At 34.3% G+C, this 27,345-nt stretch overlaps 2 protein-coding genes across 21 annotated transcripts in view; both read right to left on the bottom strand.

Annotated features, from left to right (window-relative positions):
* Positions 1–9,162, bottom strand: part of LOC110445963 — a 61,058-nt gene extending 51,896 nt beyond the window's left edge. For both annotated transcript variants that reach the window (XM_021490875.1, XM_021490885.1), the window contains exons 1-2: positions 8,947–9,162; positions 8,329–8,549 (exon numbers count right to left, since the gene is read on the bottom strand). In XM_021490875.1, the coding sequence (XP_021346550.1) occupies positions 8,329–8,549; positions 8,947–9,025 (300 nt within the window). In that variant the 5' untranslated portion in view covers positions 9,026–9,162. The remainder of the gene's footprint in view (positions 1–8,328; positions 8,550–8,946) is intronic.
* An 8,833-nt stretch (positions 9,163–17,995) lies between these two features.
* Positions 17,996–27,345, bottom strand: part of LOC110445868 (twitchin-like) — a 191,456-nt gene continuing 182,106 nt past the window's right edge. For 18 of the 19 annotated variants that reach the window (XM_021490707.1, XM_021490699.1, XM_021490743.1 and 15 more), the window contains 4 exons: positions 25,304–25,495; positions 24,368–24,478; positions 22,382–22,620; positions 17,996–19,931 (listed from right to left, as the gene is read on the bottom strand). In XM_021490707.1, the coding sequence (XP_021346382.1) occupies positions 19,929–19,931; positions 22,382–22,620; positions 24,368–24,478; positions 25,304–25,495 (545 nt within the window). In that variant the 3' untranslated portion in view covers positions 17,996–19,928. The remainder of the gene's footprint in view (positions 19,932–22,381; positions 22,621–24,367; positions 24,479–25,303; positions 25,496–27,345) is intronic. The other variant, XM_021490768.1, reaches the window with a different exon arrangement.

Here is a 27,345-nt window from a genome sequence, read left to right as displayed (position 1 = left end):
ACTGATGTAACTACATATTATACACGTATGATTACTACAGGTAGTTCATATCTTAAACCCTCAGATCAACATATTCACGTGTATATGACTCATTGTGTTTATTAATTGAATATATGACATAGAAACCCAAATGACAAAGGAAGACAATTATTTGATAATGCTTCATGTGAGACACAGTAGAATTACGACAGAAAGCCTTCGGATCAACACACAAACACTAATTTATCATTGTATGATTCATTGCTTCGTTGCCACAGTGAAAACGCTGATTTTCTGACAGACCAACATTTCAGCGTGGCTTTTAAATGACTTTAAGGTGACGTCGTTGTTTTATGACGTCAACAATTTATGAAAGCAACTATGTCAACTGGCCATAACCGACGCCCAATCTCTAAGGCATTAAAAGTTCAAATTCATCACCGGCAGCTCGATATTCACAAAAATCTCAAAGTGGGTTTTAAATGTAAATTCTCCGTTTCTCCGATTTTTCACAAAAAGTCCCAAGAGTAATAAAAAAATAAGAAAAAAAAGTTCCACCGATCTGAGCGACGTATATACCTATTCCATCACGCGACAGCAGTACAGAAAGTAGAGACCACAGCAGAATGTTCAATAGCGTTAAAAGCAGGAAACGTACCCGTACTTTAAAAAAAACGATTGGCTCAGATCGGCCCTGTGGCAGCCAACTTAAATATCAGATCGGCTCAAATCGGCCCTGTGGCATTCTAAAGGATAATTGAATACAGGACAGCAACACAAATGACAAAGGAAGTTTATGTCTCGTGTCCTGCCCGGGCCTCAAACTCATGACAAATGGCACACAATTGCCTAACATAGAAATGCTTCGAGTACCAGGATCGCAATGTATAGATGTATACATGGATATTATTAAATATTAGACAAGGTACAATTTTATTCTTCTTTTTTAGCGGAATGAAATGGTGTATTGACTAGGCAATTGGGTACCGGAAGTTATGAATTCGAGGCTAGTCACAACATTTTCCTTCTTTGTCATTTGTGTTTCTATGTCATTGATATAGAATTAAAATGATTGATTCAGGTGAAGGGGGTAAGTATAGAAAAAATAAGGTATAACGACCGACTTCAAACTAGCACATTTCACCCTTCACGGGCCTCATGTCTATTTCAAAATCACAACGTCATGGCGTCACAATTACATGTCATCACAGTGACGTGACAACAACTAGCGCAAAATTTCTCTGTGACCTGATTAAACTATCTTCTTTCTTTTCTCTTAGAATAGTGTCAGATCGATATAGTTGATATGAAGTTAATACATCAAACCTATCACCTGCACATTCATGAATATGTATATTAATATGTAGATTTCGTAGAGATTCGGTTCTAGTTTGTTGTCTTAGTACACTCATGCGTGTTCTTAGTTCATTGCTATTTTGACTGATGTAAAATTGAACACATTTACAACAAATACTTATCTAAGTTGTATTATTTACAATTCATATAAGCCTTCACTGTTAATTTCAAACCATTCTTAAAGTTAAAAGTACAACATTCGATAATCATTGGACATGTTTTAAAGTCGGTCGTTATATCTTATAGGAATTCTGAATGTCATTTTAGATATATTTACATTTGCTCTGCATCCTTTCATTGCAATGCATTGAGAAGACAAATATTGTCGTGAAACAATAACAACATTTGCTATTGTAATGTCATCAATCTCTATTGTAACGTCATCAATTTCATTGTTTCATTGACTTAATTTGTTGTTCAAAGAACTGTTTAAAATAACTAAATAGAGCATTACTACTCTATCAAAATGTAAATATAAATAATTAATATTTTAGCAAATATTGTTTAATACTGGTAGGGTTCATGTAAGTTTGTCAACAATAGCAATGTGTGTTATAGGACCATAACAACATTTACTAAAGCATTCATTGCTTAAATATATGTTATTTTGGAAACAAGATATCAAAACATCCTGAATTATATATATGCTAAAACAATGAAACGTATAAATAAACCTAAGTTACGGTTTTATTTTTAAATAACATCCAAAATCCTGACATACATTCCATTTAGCACTACACCTACAAATACATTTCGGCACGGAAATAAAGCAGGCATTTCTTGAACTTCATGCAAAATTATAATATAAGAATCATAAGAACAATGGGACTTGTTAATAGCTGAATGCCCTGTGGTCTATCATTCAAACTTTCCACACATGGCCCGGAAATTAAGTATTCATTCAATATAATAATTATAATTAAATATATATTATACAACATTTGAACAGTCCGTAAATCTTCATGGGACAATCCCAAATTGCACATCTGTATGCGTTAGAATACATTATTTATTACATCTAAATATGTCTCAGTATTTTCAACATTAATGCGTGTCAATTTGTCCGTTCCATGAGACAGTGACGTCGTTATTTGGTAGAAGATATGTAATACCATAAATTAAATTTATTTGAGTGACTTTATTAGGATTTCCAATAACAGGTGTTAAAATATGTTTTACCAAATAAATCACACATGTAATGTGTTGATAAAATATCATCGGTTATCAAGCATTTGGTTTGAATAAAATTTCTTTTTGAATAAACGCTTTTATGAAGAGATGCTTACAATATCAGGTATTTCAATACACAATGATAACAAGCTTTTATTAGTTGTTTGTCGTAACAAGGACGATTCCATATTTAACATGCAAATATACTTGATTATGCTGGGACATATGCTTGTATCTTAAAGCGGTGACGCTTAAGTCTTATGGCGATAGTATGAAGAATATACATACAAATTCGAAAGTCGTGTAGCATATGTGATGTGATTTTGAATATGCAAATGTAAGGCTATGCATAATAAGGTAGCGTAATACTTGTACATCTATCGAAATTTAGAAAGTCGTGTTTTTGCTTGATTAGGTGAGATGTATCGGTCTATGTCACAGTCGGGCAAAGGTGAAGAAATGGAAAGGACATGTTTTATAAATTATTTTGCGTAAAAAAGCAATGGTGCTGGAACGCACTAAGCATCATTGATATGTGACAGTTTTTTAGAGATGGATCAAATATATCGATTAACCGCTTTATCACAACCTAGTTCCTAGGTTATCTCAAAGCGGTTCACAAATCATTATCCGTGGTTATGGTGCCTTTGCAACCTGCCAATATCTTTATCTTATCCCTTGGGAGCATGCAGCCGGTGCTGCCATTTTGGCGCCCACAGATAGCATTCAACAATTCTAGCACTGCCCGACCACGTACTCATTTACAGCTGAGTAGACTGGAACAAGCGGAGTAAAGTATCTTGTTTAAAGATACAACACAGTGCCGTGACGTGACTCGTACCCACCACCTGCAACCCTTCGGTCACGAGACCGGCGTTCTAGCACTAGACTACACCGTACCTACATCTTTCGAGGATCACCTATGGTTCACTATTTGATTAGTTAAAGGAAAACTGTTTCATATTTTTGAAATGATTGTTACGAAAATAATTACCGTAGTTTTGGGTAAAGACATGAACTATGCTCGCTATGAATAACTAAATACTTTTAATCTATTTGAAATATGTATCATTACCGTCATGGTATAAACAACTTCGTTGTCTGAAAACGTCTACAGCGTGGTGAATAAATCAAGGTAGGGGATAGAAAAAAAACTCAATTTGTTTTAATAATTATCTTCATAATTAAGTAAGTTACAAAACCAATACACGCATGCATTCATTTATGTGTATGTAGGGGGGGGGGGGGTATGTGTGAGGGTGTGTGGTGGTGGTGTTGATCTGTGTGTGCGGGTGTGGGTGTGAGAGTGTGCATGTGTGATTGCGTGTGTTTTAGACAAGTCGTAAACCCTCTTATTATTAATTTATTGGAAAACTATATATCATTATGCTAACACACAAGAATAAACTTGTGTTTGGGTACAAAGTTGATAGCCGAGTTGTAAACACTATTGCCAACTAGAAAACAATAACAAAGCATCATAACATAAAGAAATCCTCGGACGTAAGATATGCATTGCTACTTTTTGTAAATAAAAATCAATAACTTTTCATATATACCTGACTGGACATTGTTCGCAAGCTTTGTCTGACAAGGTCATGATTGCTTTTTCAAACTGAATGACGGGTCATTATCTTATTAAACTTTATAATTATCCATTGCATCAATTTAGTTATCTATTGTTTTATATGAACAATTCAATAGAGCCATTCAAATAGAAAACAAAGTTGTAATATATTTCAATAAAAGTACTTCAAACTATGTCAATACCACATGTAAGTCTTAAAAGCAGAAATTATCCAAGCATCACCTTCATCTACACGAAAAAAGACGGACACAACGGTTCAACACTAGAACGCTTTAACGAAACGAGAATTTACATGCAAAAAACGCAGAGGGATTGTTGACAGTTCTGGCATTGCATAATACGAAATATGATTAAGGAGATAAGGTGAGTGTAAATGACCATCAATTTATTTATTTATGCATGTCTCTTATTTTGACGTCGTGTAACACATATAAACCAATTACTTAACCATCGCAGTGTCAACCAATCAACTCTCCAGTGTAATAAAACGCACACCATGAGCTTTGTTAGCTTATACGTATTTTTCTATTAATATATCTTAATGAAAACATAAAGCACATGTTTTTGTATTGTAGGTGTATATATTAGAGCATGAAATATTATATGCTAATTAATTTTACGACGCATAGAACCAAAAAGAATTAAGCTATACTTTATAAGTTACCATTCATGTGAATAATGAGAAGTTTATACCTGACATTTTAATGGCCATAGAGAAATAAAAGTATGGTTATTCAACGATAAAATAAAAACAATGTTTATCAATTATCATTCTACTTCAAAGAGGGACACTGAGAAAATGAGTCGTGTCGTTACAATTCTAAAATAAGGTAGTACCTCATAAACATGATTGTGTGTAAACGTACTGAGATGTAGTTTTGAAAACATTAAGAAAGTGATATTAATTGAAATATATTTTTTTATTTACGTTTGGAACATATGTCAAACTAATAAACAAAGGAATTAATGTATAACATTTTCTTTTGTAATGATTTTATTATGAAATAACTAAGTAAACAGCTTTGCAGCAAAAACAAATCTGATGTAATGAACAACATGTTTGTGATTTTCTTTTCATCATGCTACATGTTCCTATCATGATAGCAAATTAAAGTATAATCTCATTATGATCACAACTTATTCATATATGAAAGAAGCATATCCTTGGTCGATTATTTCATTAATAGGCTCCTATTTTATCGGTGTAAAATAATAAGTGTAATGTTTCTAAAAGTTTATTAATAGTCATTGTTAAATCTGATGAAATAATGCAAAGCATGTTTTTAAACATATTTTAAAGTTTGTGCACTTTTCATATATAAACATTTGTTGTCCTTTTGTATCAACTATGAACGATGTGATATTGTTTTATTTACTTGGTCTTTCAGCTTTCAATACTCCCCCGCAGTACAAGGCAGTAAGTCAGGCAAAACAATACACGACGAAGTCAGTCAGCGAGTTGACATTTTGTCCGTAGGGGTTACAAGCAACAACGGTAGTTATGCATTATCATTCAGACTGACTTTTGAAAGCTGTACAAGGTAAAAAGTATGAGGCCTTCCGAAGATCATCTAATAAACATAATCTTATAAACGTTCTGAAAGTGTAACGTAAATTATTGAATTTATAACTGAAGTTCGGAACTAAATACCATTAGAAGTAGTACTGACGCATTGGTATAACTAAGTTCATAAACTTTTAGCTGAAAGAAATGCGATTACTTGACCCAGATATCTGTACATTGATGGTCTAACACATTGACACGTACTGTAAGGACACTATTGAGGATGAATATCAATTTGAGTTATTTTTTCCCTTCTTTTAATAAAATGATATATACAAAACTGATAAATCTTGACACGTTTATATCATTATATATATCACTGGTGATATGCTCTCTTCATACTTAAAGTGATTATATATGTTGTGCTTTAAAAAAAATGAAAATAAAATACGAAAGTTAACTGTCATATAAAGCATTATTATGCTTGATGCAAGTATCATAAGTCCCTACGATTGATATGGGTATAATAGTCACCAATGTCTCATACGAGTAACATGATTATTAATAATGTATACGGGTACTGTAATTACAAATGTTAGATGGGTATTGTGATTATCAATCAATATATGATACGGGTACTGTAATTACAAATGTTTGATGGGTATTGTGATTATCAATCAATATCTGATACTGGTACTGTAATTACAAATGTTAGATGGGTATTGTGATTATCAATATTTGATACGGGTATTGTAATCACCGATGTAAGATGGGTTATGTGATTATCAATATTTGATACAGGTATTGTAATCACCAATGTAAGATGGGTATTGTGATTATCAATATTTGATACGGGTACTGTGATCACCAATGTAAGATGGGTATTGTAATTATCAATGTTTAATTGGTATTGTAATCACCAATGTTTAGTGTTGTATTGTAATGTTGTAATCATCAATGTTTAATGGGTATTGTAATCACCAATGTTTAATGGGTGTTGTAATCACCAATGTTTAATGGGTATTATAATCACCAATGGTTGATGGGTATTATAATCACCAATGTTTGATAGGGTTAATTATAATAGCGATGTTAGATACTGGTATTTTGATTACCGATGTTAGATACTGGTATTTTGATTACCGATGCTGGATACTGGTATTTTGATTACCGATGTTGGATACTGGTATTTTGATTACCGATGTATGATATATATGATTTGGTTACCAATCTTTGTCACAAAATAACAGAAACTGGGAGACATCAAATAATAAGAAAGACACAAAGTCATGTAGACCGGTAAGTGACCATTGTTCCACACATATGGCACAACTCTCCCGATATATTGTTATTGGCTGCTTTGAATACATCAGTAAGCACTATATATCATTCGTCAACTGGCAAGCAACTACTGTTAAATACAAACAATGGTCATCGTAACGAACGGAGAGATAATGTTTACGTTCCTACCGGACAACCGTGTACACCACACTTGCACTAGCTCGCCCTTGCGTAGTGTCAACACTACATTTAGTTATGAGTCTTATTCAGAAAATGATAGGCAAGCAGTTTGCTTTTCTTCAATGTAACAACACCTACCTAATGTGATGAATACATACATGTGTCCAATGTTATCTCGTTACACCTAACGAGACGACATTAGAAGTATCCGACTCGACCTTTTGTTTGCTATTTTTATCGAGAGTGTAATTACAATGATGTACTTTTTAGACAATAGTCGGGTAACATCAACAGCTGAAAGATGATATGTCGTAACGTTTTAAAATTCTCAAAATCCCATCCCGACTAGTTGTAAGATCGGGTCACGTGATTTATTTTTGGTCAGTTGTTCTCTGCATTCAAATATTTGGATAGAAGCGTTTTGCATAAATGGAAAATCCATCACAGCCTTTTCAACATGCGAAAATCTGAATTATTCATTCTTGAACAAAAGAAATATGGACAAACATTCTTCAGAAACCCATTTGCAATCCTGCCATTCTGCATATTGCCACCGGTGCTCAGTATACATGAATATTCTGTTTTGCTATATGAAACACAATTACATGTTACATGTCGACCACTACTGGACAATATTACGTTTCTACGTAACATCTTTTTGTAGAGAGGTGCTAACACACTATGATAGCATTGCTCATTAGAGATAGGATTTGCTGTGAAGGAAAACATATGATTTGCTTCAATATTCATCATAAATGTAGCTTGGTTAATTTGAACTACCTAACCCAACGACGGATCTATTATAATAATTGATACCTATCTATCATGTTTCACCTGAAGTTGCCCGAGGCCACAAGGAAGTAAAAGTCGTACCTTCATGTAAAGCACTGTACAAGTGTAAATGAACGTTATAGAGGGGTGTATCTGACGAGTAGGATTAGGTATTTTAATGTTTTCTGCTTGATCAGGTCTTGAATTTACAGTATACGTATATTGAAACCAGATGCCCATTTCCAATATACTGATGACCAAATGTGGGTCATCATATTTATTTAGTGTCAAACATCTTCACTATTTAAATCGCTGAAACAAACGATGACACCATGACATCTCTTCAAAATAAACAAAGCACCTATATATTATAAACTATTCTATTGGAAATTAATGGAAGTAATTCATCACATCATGACTTTTTATCGTATGTCGGCGTGATTCTGTCATGTATGACAGGATATTACACTCAGCATGCACATATTAATTAGATACAAACCTGTATGTCTTGGAGCTGATCCGGAATAACCATTCCATTTCCTTCGGGATCCCTCCTAATGACGTATACAGGTTTATTCGCATGTAGGTGGGAGTTCCTCGAAAGGTCCATCGATAAAATACCTCGAAATTTTAGTTTTAAATTAAAATTCAAAGGGAAAATGCAGTCTTCTGAATTTGTTATAAAATCCGGGATTTCGACAGTTATGTTTTCACTGGTTTCTGCAAGCATAAACGTATGACAACAATAAAAAATGATTAATCATGATCGAGATTATCTATATTCCATACTAACAAAACACTTGATATATTACTCAAGTCCAAGTCATGAAGCTAGAAACAAACCTTAAAGAGATCACAATGAATTATTTTATTTCTATATCAATAGAATAACATAAATGTAGATCACAGACAGACGATGTGTTCAATTTATTTTTCTGTAGAAATGTGTACAGTTTGTATAATTCATTTTAACGTAAGACATTTTACTTTGTCAAGTGTTTTTCTCTAGCTTGTTACATAACAGTGTAAACACGAATGTAAGTGACTGCGATATTCTATTACAATGAGACATGAAAAATGGAAACGTAAAACAACTGGTAGTTTTGACGAAACTTACCTCTGGTTTCTTGAGACGATGTCAACATATAAGTATTAAAAATCACAACACAAAACATCCAAATATTGCTTGAAGACATCTTCTAATTACACGGAATATAAATACGAAACTCAGATCCACCTCATCTTCCCCTTTCCTATAGCCATTCTAACGACATCCTTCACTGAACAGACAGGTAAAACTGTCCGTACTAGTTCGGTGTTAAGCCAAGGCCAGTCTGTTAGCAAGGTAGGTAAGCTTGTCATACTCATCCTGAATAACTCAACCGTGACCATGATTTACCTTATCCATCACAAATTATTATGCATTTGTAGCATACACGTTGTATAAACACACCGAGTGACACTTATTTGGTCTTATGTCGTTATGTCAGCTAATTGTATCAAATCTACTAAGCGAAACATCGTGAAATTGGAACAATTTCTTATTTGTAAATTATTGATTAATTGATATGTTTTTCTAACATATCCAAATCCTTGTATTTACCGTGAAAATTAAATAACTGTTTTAACAGCAGTTATCGTAGAGAACGGTGTATTCAAGAATTTACCTATATATATTTGGTAGAAGATAAAAGATACTTTATATTTTTTTCTTGGTAGAGGTTCGATCAGAAGGACTAAAGATCCTAAAATAACGACGTATGGATATAAGCCTGATCCAGGCGCAGGTAGGTCTAGAGAGAAAGGCTAAAGTGTCGCGTTCGTTATGTTATGGATGAAACCCTTCATCTTCGGTATACATCTGATTTCTAGTGGGATCATTCGTGTATCTCTTCTATTCTATTCTAGTTTGAGTTCATATTTCCGGTTATCCCTTGTGTGATGTGCTGTTGTGTGTTTCTATTCCAACAAAACAATTAGGAAAATGCCAACACTTGGTTTACGGATAGAACGACGAGGTTTTGCATTCAAATATATATATATATATGTATTATAAAAGCAGAGAAGTGATCCTTACGGACGAAGAAGTAATATTCAAAGAAAATTCTCAACAACGAGTCTTTAGTACTTTCATCTCTTCTAGGAGATTCTTCAGACTGTTGATTTGACGTATATGTTGTGACGTCATAAACTATGACGTCACATAATAGTTCGCTATAGCGACGTCCGCTATATACGTACCCGCCATAGCTATTAAATCCTAAACAAATAGTTCTCTTTGCCTTAAGACTATAATTAATTTAGTTCTATTGCTGTGATATCGTTATGACGGGTACGTCACAACATATACTTCAAATAAACAGTCTGTAGAATCTCCTAGAAGAGATGAAAGTACTAAAGACTCGTTGTTGAGAATTTTTCTTTTTATACAGTGTTAAACGTCCATGGGACGGTAACAATATTTATTTTAAAAAAACACAGATACTAAATTTCGCTAGCACTCTCGCCAATCTTGGGGCTCTTCAGTATATATATATATATATATATATATATTACAAAAACGAACATATGACTGTTGCCAGGGAATAAAATTTTAAAAGGTCCTTGTTAAGTCACGAAGGGAAAAATAACAAAGGCCATTACATTGTATATAAAACAATGGTAAATATTGGCAATATATTTGTTTTTTGTAATTTTCAACTAAAAAGTGCATTGGCCTTCGATAAGAAGGTACTTATATGTTTGAATCTGGCGCTATGTACGAATATCATCATTCCTTGCTCAGACAGATTTGAGAAAAGAAAAATCCGCACAAATAGGGCCCACTGCGCTTCCCCAAGACTAAGATGACTCAACTGCATGTTACTATTTGAAAGTTCAAACAAAAACGCCGATTTCTTTTATAACAGTAAGTCCAATCGGAATAACTTGCGTTCAAATGCCATACTTTCCTTGACATACTAAGTATTTTTTTCTTTACTAGTGGATGACTGTTTATGTAAAATGTGTACGAAAATATTGCTGAGGAAGTATCACAAATCAACGACCACATCTGTCTATTAACGAATGTCTGGATAATAAAATTTGCACACATTTTTTTATTGTTTTATATTATTTTGAACAAATACAGTAAAGGCACGTTATCAGATGTTTTTTCCCCTCGCCGTTACATTTTATGAGCAATTGCTTTTAAACATCGGTCATGAGCATTATACGCAGGTCATTTGATTCATTTTATTTGGTTTGTTAAGGCGAGGAGGATATATTAGTATATATCCACAATTTCTGAATGTATATCTTAATCACATGACAGAGAAATACAATACCGTTCCTCTAGCACTCGAGTTTTACTGGTCATGTTTCCCTTATCTGCATCCTCTTAGTTATGTACTTGGAGATATTTTCACGCCAGCTGTATTCCATTACGGTTCGGTAGAATATTTAAGACGTGTTCATCGACGTTACATGACTAATCATGGTAGACATGATTTCTTTCTAGCGACATACCAATAAGTGATGTGAAAGAACTGTATAACTTAAAATCCACCATTCACACAACTTGCTTTTGAAATCCTTATTGTCATTAGTCAGCAATGTTTACCATATCCCTTTCTAGTAACACAGGTCCTGAGCTTAGGAACAAACAGTAATCTCTGTTATTTTACAAGTTAAAATATTAAACCATATATAAACTGTTAACAAATTAATCTTTGTTTGCAAACAACTGTTTTATCGCATGCTTGCCTTAATAATTAGTCAAGGTAACTCCTCTCCATTTTTTTGAAAAAACGAAATGCTAATTAATCAGGCTTCTGTATGGTTTGGATACGGACCTGCTTCGTTTGTACTGGATTCCGTTTTAAACAACGTTTAATGGCTTGCTCTTTTAATTGCTAAACCAACCCATTACCCTAACGTCTCAGTGTATATCTCAATCCATTAGATCAGGGGGACGATTGTATCGTGCGATTGTATATTGGCATTAATGGCGTTTGGATTTTTTTGACATATTTTTTTTTAAATCGTGAACATCATCTTTATTAAATGTTTCCTCTATCAAAACGTTTCATTTTTGAATCTTTACGCTACTATCCCTCAAACCAATCTGAAGGAACTCTTTTGCTCTCTTATGATGACAGTTCTCTTCACACAAAAAAGGCGGACGGCGGTATCACTAGGAGGTTGAACATTTTCTTGAAACATAGGTAGCTTGCTTAAGGTAATATTTTCCAGCAGATTGTTAGCATTCCTTTTGGAACAACCGAATTGCTTTTGTTTTTGAATGGGGTTAAATTTATTGATCTTATCAGGACTGGTGACAAAAAGTCCTACAAGTTCAAATTCAGATAGCTGTAAATGTTTCGATAACAAGAAAATCATTGACCACGTACGTCGATCGCATATGCCCTCCAGAGCTTGAAATCAAGGACACCATATGCTATCTATATTTAAACCATGACAAACGGAATAACTTACGACTGATCTGTTCGATAAGCGAGACGTTAAATCCCCACATCTCCAACCTACAGTGTCTATATGTTTGATTTATTATCTTTCCTGTGTTCATAGTTCGCCATTGTTTTATCGATTGTGAATTTGAATTTCAGTCTGGTTTACACCGCGATATTCTTTTGTTGTTTTTCCTCTAGTAATGCACATTTTTTTCCCTGGAGAATATACTTGCCACTGTAAATATACAATAAAATACAGAATCGTGGTGCATTCGTTCTTTCAGTAGCAGATTTAAAAGTTTTCTGTCCTCATTCAGTCCCCTTAATTCTTTAAATAAGATCATCTACCGTCACCACGTCCACAATTTTGTTTTACGAAATCCAACTTCTTAAATGTATAGCATATCTACATGTTTTTCCAATTTCATTTCTTTTTTAAAATAACTCAAAAAGGGTAGTTTTGTGTATATTATCATGGCGATCACGTCAAACTTGAGATATGTGTATTACACTTTTTATCTTCAGGTCACACACGGGCGACACATTAACTAATGAGAGAATATTCAATGTTAAACTCTGTTTGAAGCTAAGTAACAAACGATAAGTCGAAATTGTTTTTATTTTAATAAACATAGAAAATCAGAAATTATTTTTGCCAACCAGAAGCTCACAACGTTAACCATTGGAACAGGGATCCTGTTTACAAGACTTAAGTAAAAAAAAAATACATTTTTATCTGTTTGCAAAATTTCTGAGTCCCTCGTAAGGTCTGGAATATTTAAAAGCATCACTTTTTCAAAGGCTGGATATTCATGCATTTCACCTTAATACACAATTAATCTAACAAATTATTGAGTATTAATTTTACCTATGACGTCGTTCAGTTTATAAAATTAGGTACAGCAGGACGCATGTTGGACGTATATAAAAACATGCATATCAAATTTAAATTTAGGTACTCACTAATGTAAACCGAGACGGCTAATTTGAAAATAATGTTAATTGCCTTATAGACAAATCTTAACTAAGAACCGTATTAAACCGTTATGATATATTCTATATAAAGAGGATCTGTGAGTATTGAGCTGTCCTTTTCAAAGGAAATCTACATACTTGAAATGAAAAACCTTGTAAGTCGTATATATGGATTTAGCCTCCTCACATATGCCAATTACCATGATTTATATCGACGATCATCGGTAAATTACTTCAGTATCCTCAAGAAATAAATCATGCCTGGTTGATTAACCACCTACAACATATACCACGTATCAGGCACCCATTATTCACTGTCTATTTAAGCTATAAGATCAACTATGATTGACAGATTAATCACGAAGTACCATGTCTTATTAATTAATGTGACGTCATAAGTCTGTATTAGTGAGAGCTTTTCATGTTTTTAATACTTATTAAAAATCTTACAGATTCCATATAAGCATGGTATGTATCTCACTTTTAAACAAACAATTATAACACTTCAAACGGCCGTTTTACTAAGTAACAGTATAACTTAGTCGAATTATTAATAGTACCCTTTCTCTAACAACCACTATATGTTTCATCATTCCCGACTCCTTGAATGAACCTGCAAGGAGTTGGTTAGTACTTTTGGCTACTCACTAGTAGCACACTGGACGTGGTTTCATTGGTCAATCTGTTATTTATGACGTCATGTAACAATTCCTTGCACCGTCTTCTTTAATAGTGACGTCATTATTTACGGCAATCGTTTCCCGGTGGGAAACAGAAAGAATATTTATAAAGAGAAACACAGTTTTCTTTATATGGTATGAACATTATGGGAGAAAAGGGTTCCCAAACTCGTGATGGTTGATTATCAGGTTAATTTAATTCGAGTCAATCAATTTTGATTCTCTAAACTAATTATTTCATTTGTATTAAACAAGTACTCGTGTACATTTCGAAATGCATAGCATTAAGAAATTTGATGTACCCGACCTCCCTTTTGTTTTAACAGTAGTTTCAACCAATTTGGATTTCATTTGGGTTTCTTGCTTCAGTAATCATAATACCGATGATTATACAGTAACAGAATAATTAATGAGTCGACTAAAGTAATATCATATATAAATACACCGTTGCTGATGAGTCGAATGAAGTAACATTCTACACTGGAATGATTTTTCTATCAGACCATTCCACCTTTCTCTACCCAAGTGAACAAACACGCCCATTCCTCATTCCGAGGCTACAGACATGTTTCGAACTAATGTTAAGGCAAATGAGGGTGCAGTCCCTAATTTAATTGTCAGGGTTGCCACAATAGTCCAATAGCAATATTTGTTCAGCAGACTGTCGTCGGTGTACCTCGTGGGACGAACTGTGTCCCATTCTCTGCGGAGTTGTCTTTGTTTCACGTTTTGCCTGAATTCATCAAACATCGTATCAGAACCATTCACAAAGACCTTACAGAGTGCTTCAGTTATAACGTTTTTATATATACATCGATTTATCCTTGCGTGTCTACGGAGCATACGTGAGATGTCAGTCATTTCATTGCTTATACTTACCATAAGTTTCTTTAATTTTGAGTTTGAATTACGGCGTTGTTTAAACTCCTCTGTTCTATTACATTAGTCAAGATGGCGCATTTCTCTCGAAAAGGCAATGTACTTTGATTAACTAATACGTAGATATACTGCCGATATTTCTTTTATCTAATTATTCGGCAAATGACATTTATTACTACATACTTTTTATTTCAATGTGACAGGGTTGTTGTTTCAAAGTAAAAGGTAACCGGAAAACCTATTCATTATTACCTGTATAATCTCCCCAATAATTGATTAATAGATGCCTCCCTTAATATGTCAATTAAGATGGTTGAATTGCTTCACTAATATATTTTCTTCAACATTGATGATTTTATGTTAGAGGTCATGGTAAAGTGATGTATCAACTGAATTAGTGGTTCATTATCTATATCACTTTATTCGATAGCATCAATATACAGTTTACATGAAAGCTAAAAACAGGCGTTTTACTGTGTTGACGATATAACATGTCCCGAAGGTCCTCCATGATTGTGTCGATTAAAACGGTACTAACTCACATGACTAATATGGTAACATCACCACAGATACGTGTTATTAGCATTGGAGTCGTAAAATCTTTGCAGAGTAAGGTTACCGTCTTCTTTTAAAACATCTGACGTATTGCTAATATTACGCATACATTCTGACCGACAAATCAATATTGGTTGTTTAAGTATATCAAAGGCTTTGTTCTATTTTTTCCAAAGTTATCTACCCAATCAGTTGTCTTGGTTGAAATGTTTTGAAGCCTCTTCATCTATTTGATAAGTTTACTGTTATAAAAGTATCAAAACCATTGCGTATATCCTTCCAATTAGCTTGCATGCTACAAATGTATAAAATAAGCAAACCAGACCACAGGTCAGTGTGATATCTAACAACATCTAATAAATCAAATTGCCTATCAGTCTGTCGGTACGGTATTGATATGTGGCCTTCTGAGACTGCTTTAGAACAATGGAACATCACACATACAATCAATTTATTATTTAAATGAGCAAGGCCTGGATTTGATGTATATGTGGGCTAAGTTAATAACGACATAGACCTCCGGTCATTAACAAGTCCAAAAGCCGGCTTTATTGTTATGTGTATGTTACTGGTTTTGTGTAACAGGCCTTTTTCCTCTTTAATGGACATTTCCAGCCATAACGTCTAGGAGCAATATTGTGAACGCCCCGCGTACAGTCACGACTTATTTCTCTGATATACTTTCCGATTATTTTATAATAGTAAAGTAAAAGAATATTTGCGACGTCAATCCAAAAAATATATATACTTTGAGTTCTGTGTGTTTTGTAGGAGGCGGGCTTTTAAAGAGACATCTTCCTTGCTTTTCCTTTACCGTTGAATTTGCCATGTGTTTTGTATTAAATGATTTTGGAAAAAAGTTAGGCCTTATATTTGCATTATTTTATATGGTTTTTTTTTATTATATGTCTTTTTTTCTTTTAATTTGGTTATTTGTTTTGTCAGAAACTAATTTTTTAAAACACACATATTCCTTTTTTTCCTTTTGCATTGCTAATGTGTTTTGTTAATATTCGATGTGTTTTGCATTAATTATTTTGGAAAAGAAAATAGTTTTGATTCATGAAATTAAGACTTGACAAGAAATATTAGAAAGTAAGCGAATGATAAAAATAAGGAAAAATACTTCAGAGTAACATTGATAAATTCACTTTCAACATTAATCATCGTTCAATTTCATAGTAAAACGATCCTCATTCCTACTTTTAAAGTTAAAGCAAGGGGCTTAATCGCTTTGACAAAGAAATTTGGCAATATTCTTTGTGTTTTGTTAATATTCCAAGTGTTTTGTAATAAAGTTATCTATTTTTTTACGAATTAATCTCAGTTTTCTTTTATAATGAATCGATCCTTGTCTTCTTTTTCAAATTTAGCCTTATATTTGCAATACTCTTTGTGTTTTTTTTAATATCCTATGTTTTTTTGTAATAATCTCATTTGAATGCAAATCAATCTTATATTTTTTCAAACAAATGCCAAACTTGCAAAGCTTAAAAGTACCTCGCGCATTATATTTTTGGCATTTGTTTTGATAATATTCCAGAAACTTTTGCAAAACCGTTCTTTTCCAAAAAAAACTTCATCTTTGCGAATTTGGCCTGTTTTGGAAATATTTCATGTGTTTTGGAATAAAACAATTTGTTGAGCCTACATTTTCTTTACATTTGCCAATTCGGGCTTATTCTGAAAAGATTGTCATAGGTTTTGATTTCCTGAACCTACATTTTCGTTGTTTTTCCTTCAGCATTGAGAATTTGGCCTATTTTGGCAATATTTCATGCGTTTTGTTAATATTCCATGTGTTTTGTAATTAATTAATAGAAATTACGAAATAAATTTAAATTTTCTTTGCTTTCCTTCATCATTGTGAATTTGGCCATTTTCCATTGGTTTAATAGTAAATCGATATTTCTTAATATACAATTGCCTTTTTTTTCAAATTTAGCCTGGTATTTGTAATATTCCTTGTGGGTTTTTTGAATATTCTATGTCTTTTGTAATAATTCATTTTTTAAGCAGATCAAATCTTCAATTTTCCAAAATAAGACAACTTTAGCTTTGCTTTGGAAATATGGAATAAACATTTTTTTAAGTCTAAATTTCCTTCACCATTGCCAGTTTGGGTTTATTCTGAAAAGATTCATCTTGACTTGTTGGTTTTTCTCTAAGCCGACATTTTCATTGTTTTTCCGTGATCATTGCACATTTGGTTTAATTTTGGCAACTTCCCGTGTGTTTTGTAAGAAATCATTCTTTTTAAACATCTTCCTTGTGGTTTTTTTTAAAGTTTTTTAATCAGTATTAAACAGATTTTGGGAAAAAATAGCTGATTATGTAAGCGATTAATGAGAGAATCTACCACGAAGCTACATTCTCTTTACCGTGACTTTCAGTTCTTCAGAAGTTTTTTTAAGTTTGTCCCATGTGACTGTGAAAGTAGGTCAATGTGTTCTTTTTTTATCTCCATCCTACAAAACGGCCAGTCAAATATCATGGATCTAGACCATTTCACGGACAAAGAAAGGACAGACTACAGCATTGCTGACGTGGCAAGGTGAGCTAGAAACACTATGACCCGGGTGCCATTACAACAGTATCATTAAAAAAATACAAACAACACAAAATCCAAAGTAGAAATTAGCATTTATTAATTTTTGAAAATTATATTACAAGCAGGATAAATTTGGGACGACGGCAGCTTTTGATGGGGTAAGTTAAGGATTCATGCTATATATAGTGTAATGTGTTAACACAGGTCATGTCCTTGGTAATCGTGTTATCCTTATATTTTTGCTCGATAAATGTTTTAAAAATTATAAAAATGTTAAAATCCTATTTCTAGATTTTCTTTACGTTTCCAAAAAAATGATATTTTGAAATGTTTTGGTGGACTAAATTTTAGTGGACATTAAAACCCAATTGTGCCTTTTGTATCTCGTCTTTCGAACATGACATTGTCTGCTTCCGATGTCTCATTACAAAACTGAGGTCAAGGTTATTTTCGAGGTTAACACGTGATATTCCGACAGACAACAAAAATGGTGATATTCCAAGAAGTCACATAATCCCAAGGTTAAATATTAATATCCCGAAAGGTAATAAACCACCAAGGCTAACTGTAGATATCCTTGGGAGTCACAAAAACAATTCTGTGAAACCCCAAAATGGTTAAACGAATATATCCTGACAGAACACAATATCCCAAGGTTAAAAGACCACATAACCTTAAGGTTCAATTCAGATACCTCGAGAGACCACAGAAACTCCAGGTTAACTGTAGATATCTCGACAGACCACAAAACATCCAGGTTACCTGTAGATATATCGACAGACTACAAAACCACTTGGTTACATGAATATGTCTCGAAAGACCACAAAACCTCCAGGATAGGTTTAGATACCACGAGAGACCACAAAACCTCCTGGTTAACTGTAGATATCTTGATAGGTCACAAAAAACTCCAGGAGAAGTGTAGATCTCTCTTAAGACTACAAAACCTCCAAGTTAAGTGAAGATACCTCGAGAGACTAAAAAGCTTCCTCATTAAGTGTTGATAACAAGAACAGATACATCAGAATTGCAATGGAACATCGGGCATTATGTCGTGGGTTTTAATACAATTACAAATAACTTATATAGCAACGACTTATTGTCCTGTGTAGTATGTATATCCCTCTCCGGAAATATGATTATCTTCTGGACTGAAACGTCCAACAAATAAATAATTAGAACTATAAATATATCATTGATGAACTATCAAAATATAGAGTAAAATCAACACATATGACAATTTAACAATACAAAACCTGATTATATAGCGTTGTCTTAAACAATTGTTATCTTAAATCTTAAAATAAATATAATTGATGAGTATTAATGTCGCTCCAAATACCACTAAACATTCCTTAATAAAACTGTGAAAAATGTCCTTCCTTTCCAGGCAAGCAATCAATCACATTTAGCTTTTCATATTCTTTGCATCAAATGCATCTTTTGATGACGCACGCCAATACACAAACTGGCTCCTATCTTTGAGAATATATCAATCAAAATGTTAATAAAAGCACAACAACCAAATTAAGACCACAGTACAACTTTTGAATCTGCGAGTCTCCTCAGTTCATTTGATATGCTGTTTGTTTCCATAGTCTGCAGATATATTGACCTGTTAGATAAGTGTCTGTCATTGTTGGCTGTGATAGTCTTCCGATTCCATACCTTTTATTCTGCCACTCAGCACAGCATTTAAATGAAAATATGTTTGTGAGTAAAATCCATTTCCTTTCTCACTGGATGTAACACATCAAACGAAATTATGTATGTTTGATGATACGTAGAAGGTCCCACTGTCAAACCTGGGGATTCTGGTTGGACAAGTGATAGTAAGTTTTTCCAAATCGATATGATGTATCTGTCATTGTTAATCCCGATGTTTCTCTATCGAATGCTGCTGTGGTGTTCACGATGTTCTCGATATCCATCAATACATTCAATACACAAGTTACTTCGTTATCACAACGTATGCTAACGTCAGTTCTGGTTTAGTATACTCCAATCTTCACTGTAAAAGACAAGAACGAAACAACAATTATAGCATTCATTGTCAATTGCTGTCAAGTTAATTAAAAAACCCAGACACAATCTATTGGTATCAACCAAATTAGTTATTAATGATAATTACAGGAAGTTATATTGTACATTTATATATACAAATAACATTTACATATAAATAGGGACTTTGCTTATTAAAGTTGTAAATAATCAGAAAAAATCCATAGTCATTTGAATGTTAAATATATAAAATGACCACAGATTCTTAGTACCTCCCTAATACTTTCACATCTTTAGAGGTGCATCAGGGGAAAATCATTGTCGATCGTTGACAGTTTAATGAATTTAAAACATAAAATTAATCCCCTTTTAATTTTTTTCCTCAACCAAAAGCCAGATCTAAAATCATTCCCTTGAAAGTACTAGGGAGGTCCAAAGAAACACTTGTCAATTTATGTATATATAAATATATATGTACTAGGAAATTTATAACAGCATGCAACTTTTACCAAATCAAACTCAACTAATTGTTGGAGATTTATATTATTAAGAATCAAATATTTAACAAAATCAAATATCATTACAAAGAAACGTTACTTTGAAACATTTTTGTTCAAATAAGTTTGATTTGGTAAATGTTCTAGAGAAATGCTCCGAATTTTCACTGGAGTGCTTCTGTGCAGAAACCCGACATCACAGTGATTAAGTTGGTATGGTGAAAGAGACTGGTGTAGAGGGCAAGGTCAGACACATACAGGAAGTAAAGCTGTGTGGGTTATACGTCAGTGGTGTCCACGTCTGGGACACGCGCAATACAGTCCTCATACTTACAATATGGAATCGAATTACTGCTATAAGAATTCTCAGAGCTAATATTTCCATTATCATAACCTAATCTTTTTCTGTACATTACAAGAGAGAAAACAAATGTTATAATTACCATTATATAATATTGGATCAAACGTCAATATCAGTAACAATTCTCTTATCTTCACATGATAATATTTTTGAATGTAGAAAGTTAAAACCGAAAGATGCCTAATGGGCCTGCAAATACCCAACTAAAGTGACCCTTCTTTCTGATACAACCCTCCTAGCATTACATAGATTTCAGCAAACTACTTCAAGCAGTTCTTTTCGTCCTCAGATATTGTTTCATGCTTGTGACCTTGAATATGGGTCTTTCAGCAAACTTTGTAACATCTCTTGCTGTCCACATTAAACCTGACCTTGAATAATTTAACAATGTTGACCTCTATGAATTTGAACTTAGGTCAAGGTTATTTCTTTTCATAGGTTTCATAGAACTTCATTCCAGAAAGCTACATGACAAATATAATGACACTAACCTCTTCAGCAGAATTCGAGTGATTTAACTATGCTGAACTTTGACCTGGAATATTGGCCACAGACAACATGCCAGCAAGCTACTGGCAAAATATCATATCTTGTAGTTCTTTAAAAAAGTTGTTAAGTGTTTAATCAAAATTTGAATAAGAATAAATTAATGTAATTTATGTTCACCAACAGTTTAGCTAAATGCCAGAAAGCTACTGCCAATAAATTATGACTCGAGGCTTTTTTTCTTTTTTTAAAGATGCCATTTGAGTGTTAAAACATATTTGACACCTGTGACCTTGAATATGGGTAAAGCTTTGCAGACTCTTTGCACGTAATGCCAGTAAGCTACTGTCCATATATGATGACTCAAGGCTTTGTGGTTTTTCAGAACACGTTTTTAACAGATTTGACACAGGTGAAACAGACTAATGGAAAGTCACTTTGTAGCATTGTGTACCAGCAAGCTACATGCCATTTAACACGATTATATGCCTTTAGGTTCGTTCGAGTGTCACTGAAGCTGTGACCTTCAAGATGAAAATGTAACTTTATAATATCGATGTTATGAATATATCTTCATGGTATTAATTCATTAAGAAATTTGACGTTAGAGTTAATACACATACACTATACAGATTATACATGATGATCATTTGACAATACTTTATGGAGTATACATAGATTATTTGACTATAGTGACATGCACCTGTGATCATATGCCAGCTAGTGTCACAGTAGTTCTAAAGGAGATATAGCAAACATGCGCATTGTATAAATGTGGTAGTCGTTTATGTGTGTGTAAAGCACATAATCAACCAAAATATTATATTATAACTATTGTAACTACAAATTAACTGGCCTTCACTTTAACATTCAACAGTCAACAATAGGAAAGCAAAAATTAATTTCATATAATTCAAAATGTATTTCTTTGTAAAACATGAATGTTGGGGAAAACAAATACAAGAATATTTGGTGGATTTGAAACTATTTTCTTTACAGAATATTGAATGTGTATATAACTGCCACTGACAAATCTATATCAACAACACAACGTGGATTGTATTCCTATGTATCTGCGAGTCACCGGTTGACTTTGGTCTGACCTTGCCCTCTCACCTGCATTGCCTTCTTAATAAGCTGAAGTACGTCAATATCTGCACATGGTGATGAACTTACAGCGACAGTCAGGGTGAAAACGCCCTTACAAGTGCCTTTACCACTCTTTGCCTCCACGCAGTAGACACCTGAGTCTGTTACCAAGGCTGCAGGGATTTCAAAACTAAAACTGCTTCCCGATTGGCTGATTTTGAATCTACCTGTGTCATCTAATGTTCTACCATCTTTGCTCCATAAAACTGTGGAAGATAAATACATACTGTGTTAATACATGCGGAAACTTTTCCTAGGGTTTTGTTTTGGTTTTGTTTTATTTTGTTTAACGCCCTATTAACAGCTAAGGTTATTTAAGGATGTGCCTCCATGTATGCAGTGAATGCGTGCTTGTGCGTGTGTGTGCAGGAGACAGGGTATGTTGGTCTGCTTGCATCCTTGTCTAGCGTGGATATCATGCCGACTTTATAGTGCTACCTTACTGAAATGCCCAACACAGCATCCTGCCCGGTCACATTATACTGACAACGGGTGAATCAGTTGTTTTCTTTGCGTGAAGTATAGATATAGTGATTCAATTAGAGAGATGAAATACTAAGGACAACCCGAGGTTTACAAGGATTTTTTTTTATGTCAACTCAAGAGTTTTTTAATCACCATATCTTTACCTAATCCCAGCGAAAGAGTGCATTTTTTGTCTTTCTTTTAACTCACCTTGGTATTTAAGCAATCAAGGAAAACTGTTCTCATAAGAATAAAAAAAAAAACTTTCGGCTCTGTCGTTCTGCACCTAGAGGGGCAACACCCTCCATTTTATACAATATTTCATTTTGATTATTTGGGGTTAGATATAAACTGCTTTTTTTGTGCTCAATCTCCATATTTCCTTTACACAACATCTGATTCCCAGTTCAAATATACCAAGGATGCTTAATAGGAAATATAGTTTAAAGATATACATGTATGTTTGTTTATATGGTTAAAGGGAATGAATTTATAAACTTTATTTCTTTTTACAACAATTATGAAATAAGTTCTTTCAACTTATATAAGTCACTCTTGTTGCCTAGAATTTTAATTAAAGTGGGAGGACAACGGAGTAGCAGAGAAAGCACACGTGGTTGAACAAGTGACCCCATACCTTCTCACGTCCGATCGTGGAATTGAACCCCGACCACCTTGGTGAATGGCGGTGCACTGTCCACTCCACCACTCGACCACACCCAGGGAGGGAATTTCAACCTATACTATGACCCGGTGAATAATTATCCAGGGTGGGGCCAAACCCCTGCACTAATCTTGGTAGCATGATTGTGATTGACAAGACGTGCCAAGCAAGCGCATATATTGTAGGAATCTCAATCAGTATCGCCCTAGGATTAAGTCGCCATTGACAGGGCAAAACCTCTAGGCTATTTAAGGCAGAATCATTGTGTTTATCTGTTCATGCACAGCAATTTAGTGTGCATTCTTCTCTTTGTGTCCAACAGTTGAATATATGGTAGGGTTGGGATCTTAATAGTTTTCATGCTATAACCCTGGGACTAAGTCATCAGGGGCAGAGCCAGACCATGGAAACCAATCTTATAGAACGATTGTGTTCTATTCTTCATTACAAGCAAATGTATACATTATTAAAGGGCAGGGGTTTAAACTGCTCCCATATTTTCCAGTTTTACAATTATGCCCAAGACAACTCTTAGGATGGAAGGAAATGGGAATACAGAATTTTAAAAAAGACAGAACACAGAAGATAGAATAGGAAAGGACATAATCCATGCAGTGGTGCTCTGGGATTTTTAGTGACCGCAAATATTTTTTTGATGAAAATTTTATGTTACATATTTAAAAAATGTAATTGTAGTTTTACTTTTCAAACAATGATTTCCTTTATCGACAAAATGATTAACTGTACATTATCTAGAGTTTGAGGTTAATAAGTAAAAATTAATTTCAAATCTGGTGTTTTACCAGATCACTGAATCTCTTTACCTGTTTCTGCATCTTTTATTGGACAAGAAAACTGGACGGATTTTCCCTCATCTACACTTTGAGAGTGAGGGAATGATTGGAACACGGGGCCGACAGGTGTCTCCTCTGGTACTGAAATAACAAACACTGACGGTGAATACATATATCGGAACAAGGGGCCAACAGGTGTCTCCTCTGGTACTGAAATAGCAAACACTGACGGTGAATACATACATGTATATCGGAACACGGGGCCAACAGGTGTCTACTCTGGTATTGAAATAGCAAACACTGATGGCGAATATACACTTAAACTTAAGTTAAAATCAAGATTAAAAAGTTTTAAATCTCTAGGACCTCTAGACCGATCCATGCCTAGCAATTGTATGTTCTGGTAGCATGAATAAGTTTCTCTAATTAAATCAAGTAGGGTCATTATGGATAAAGGATGCTGATCTCAAACATTTCCAAGTTGTGACATAACTTCTTCATTTGGCCCAGCCCTTCTGTCCCAAGGGGGCCACATCCTTTGTTTATACAAAATAAAGTCCTCTTTGGCAAAGGATGTTCTTAACCAAATTTGGTTAAAATCCTTTCCAATCATATGGAGGAAGAAGGAATTTAAATATTTACATCTATTTTCCCTATTAGGCCCTGCCCCTCTGCTCTAGGGGACCACATCCTCTTTTTATACATCATTTCTCCGGACCGAATTTGTAAAGATCAACTTAGTTCTTCCTAACAAGAAGTGTTTAAAAGGAAAATACTACAATAGACATACAGATGAAGGACACCATGGCATAAAACATTTCATGACAGGCTATAGAACTTTAAATGACATGACAAAGAAATTAAAATGGAATGACATAGAAATTAAAATGATACGACAAAGAACTTAAAATGACATGACACAGAAATTAAAATGACAAGACATCGAACTTCATATAAAGTACTCACCATCTACCCTAATGGAGAAACTACTGGAGGCAGTTCCAGCAGAATTTCTGGCTTCAATTCTATATATATCACTGTCCTCTGGAAACACCTCTACAATCACTAGTTTGTAAACATCTCCCGCCCTCTCATACCGGAAGTCTTCAGAATCCACTATTTTCTCCTTGCCTCTGTACCAAGTGACATCTGGGCTACCTGTATTTAATAAAAGGGCAGGGGGCTTACTACATTGTTACCTTGGACAAATCGTGTTTTCCAATAATCTGTTCAGTACATTCTCTAGAATACCTAACATCAGGAGAAAAAACTGCATCTCACACTCATTTGATTTGCTGTTTTAATTTGGATTTACATTTTGGTTAAATATACTGTCCAGCAAACTTCGGACATGTGTCATAAAACTCTTCTCGTAACCTGAGTATATCTTTTAAATCCAAATATCTTCACAGATAGTCGCAAATTTGACCAATTATAAAACCTTGCTCAGAAGTAATAAGAGCACTCACTGTTCAAAGAGGTTTCAAGGATGATGGTTTCAAACCTATTTCAACTATAAACTATTGCACTTGGGCTTAGGGCTTAGGTTTGCTAAAATTTGCAATAGCATATCAGCATAAAACATGATTTTGTTAGTTCTTAAAAATAAACCAGAAAAATATGTTTAAAGCTAAAAACTGATTACTGTCCTGTAACAACACATACCAGATAGTCTATACTCCAGGGTAAAACAGTTACTGTCCTGTAAGCATCACTTACCAGAGAGTCTTCACTCCAGGGTAAAACAGTTACCGTCCTGTAAACAACACATACCAGATAGTCTACACTCCAGGGTTAAACAGTTACTGTCCTGTAAACAACACATACCACAGAGTCTACACTCCAGGGTAAAACAGTTACCGTCCGGTAAACAACACATTCCAGATAGTCTACACTCCAGGGTAAAACAGTTACCGTCCGGTAAACAACACATTCCAGATAGTCTACACTCCAGGGTTAAACAGTTACTGTCCTGTAAACAACACATACCTGAGAGTCTACACTCCAGCGTAAAACAGTTACTGTCCTGTAAACAACACATACCTGAGAGTCTACACTCCAGCGTAAAACAGTTACTGTCCTGTAAACAACACATGCCAGAGAGTCTACACTCCAGGGTAAAACAGTAACTGTCCTGTAAACAACACTTACCAGAGAGTCTACCCTCCAGGGTAAAACAGTTACCGTCCTGTAAACAACACTTACCAGATAGTCTACACTCCAGGGTAAAACAGTTACTGACCTGTAAACATCACTTACCAGAGAGTCTTCACTCCAGGGTAAAACAGTTACCGTCCTGTAAACAACACTTACCAGATAGTCTACACTCCAGGGTAAAACAGTTACTGTCCGGTAAACAACACATACCAGAGAGTCTACACTCCAGGCTAAAACAGTTACTGTCCTGTAAACAACACTTACCAGAGAGTCTACAGTCCAGGGTAAAACAGTTACTGTCCTGGAAACAACACATACCAGAGAGTCTACACTCCAGGGGAAAACAGTTACTGTCCTGTAAACAACACTTACCAGAGAGTCTACCCTCCAGGGTAAAACAGTTACCGTCCTGTAAACAACACTTACCAGAGAGTCTACACCCCAGGGTAAAATAGTTACTGTCCTGTAAACAACACTTACCAGATAGTCTACACTCCAGGGTAAAACAGTTACTGACCTGTAAACATCACTTACCAGAGAGTCTTCACTCCAGGGTAAAACAGTTACCGTCCTGTAAACAACACTTACCAGAGAGTCTACACCCCAGGGTAAAATAGTTACTGTCCTGTAAACAACACTTACCAGATAGTCTACACTCCAGGGTAAAACAGTTACCGTCCGGTAAACAACACATTCCAGATAGTCTACACTCCAGGGTAAAACAGTTACCGTCCGGTAAACAACACATTCCAGATAGTCTACACTCCAGGGTAAAACAGTTACTGACCTGTAAACATCACTTACCAGAGAGTCTTCACTCCAGGGTAAAACAGTTACCGTCCTGTAAACAA

The sequence above is a fragment of the Mizuhopecten yessoensis genome, unplaced genomic scaffold, assembly GCF_002113885.1.
Source record: "Mizuhopecten yessoensis strain PY_sf001 unplaced genomic scaffold, ASM211388v2 scaffold267, whole genome shotgun sequence".
In the NCBI taxonomy this organism is placed as follows: Eukaryota; Metazoa; Mollusca; class Bivalvia; order Pectinida; family Pectinidae; genus Mizuhopecten; species Mizuhopecten yessoensis.
The sequence above is the reverse complement of the archived record's forward strand: the minus strand, read 5'-3'. Positions and strand labels throughout refer to the sequence as shown.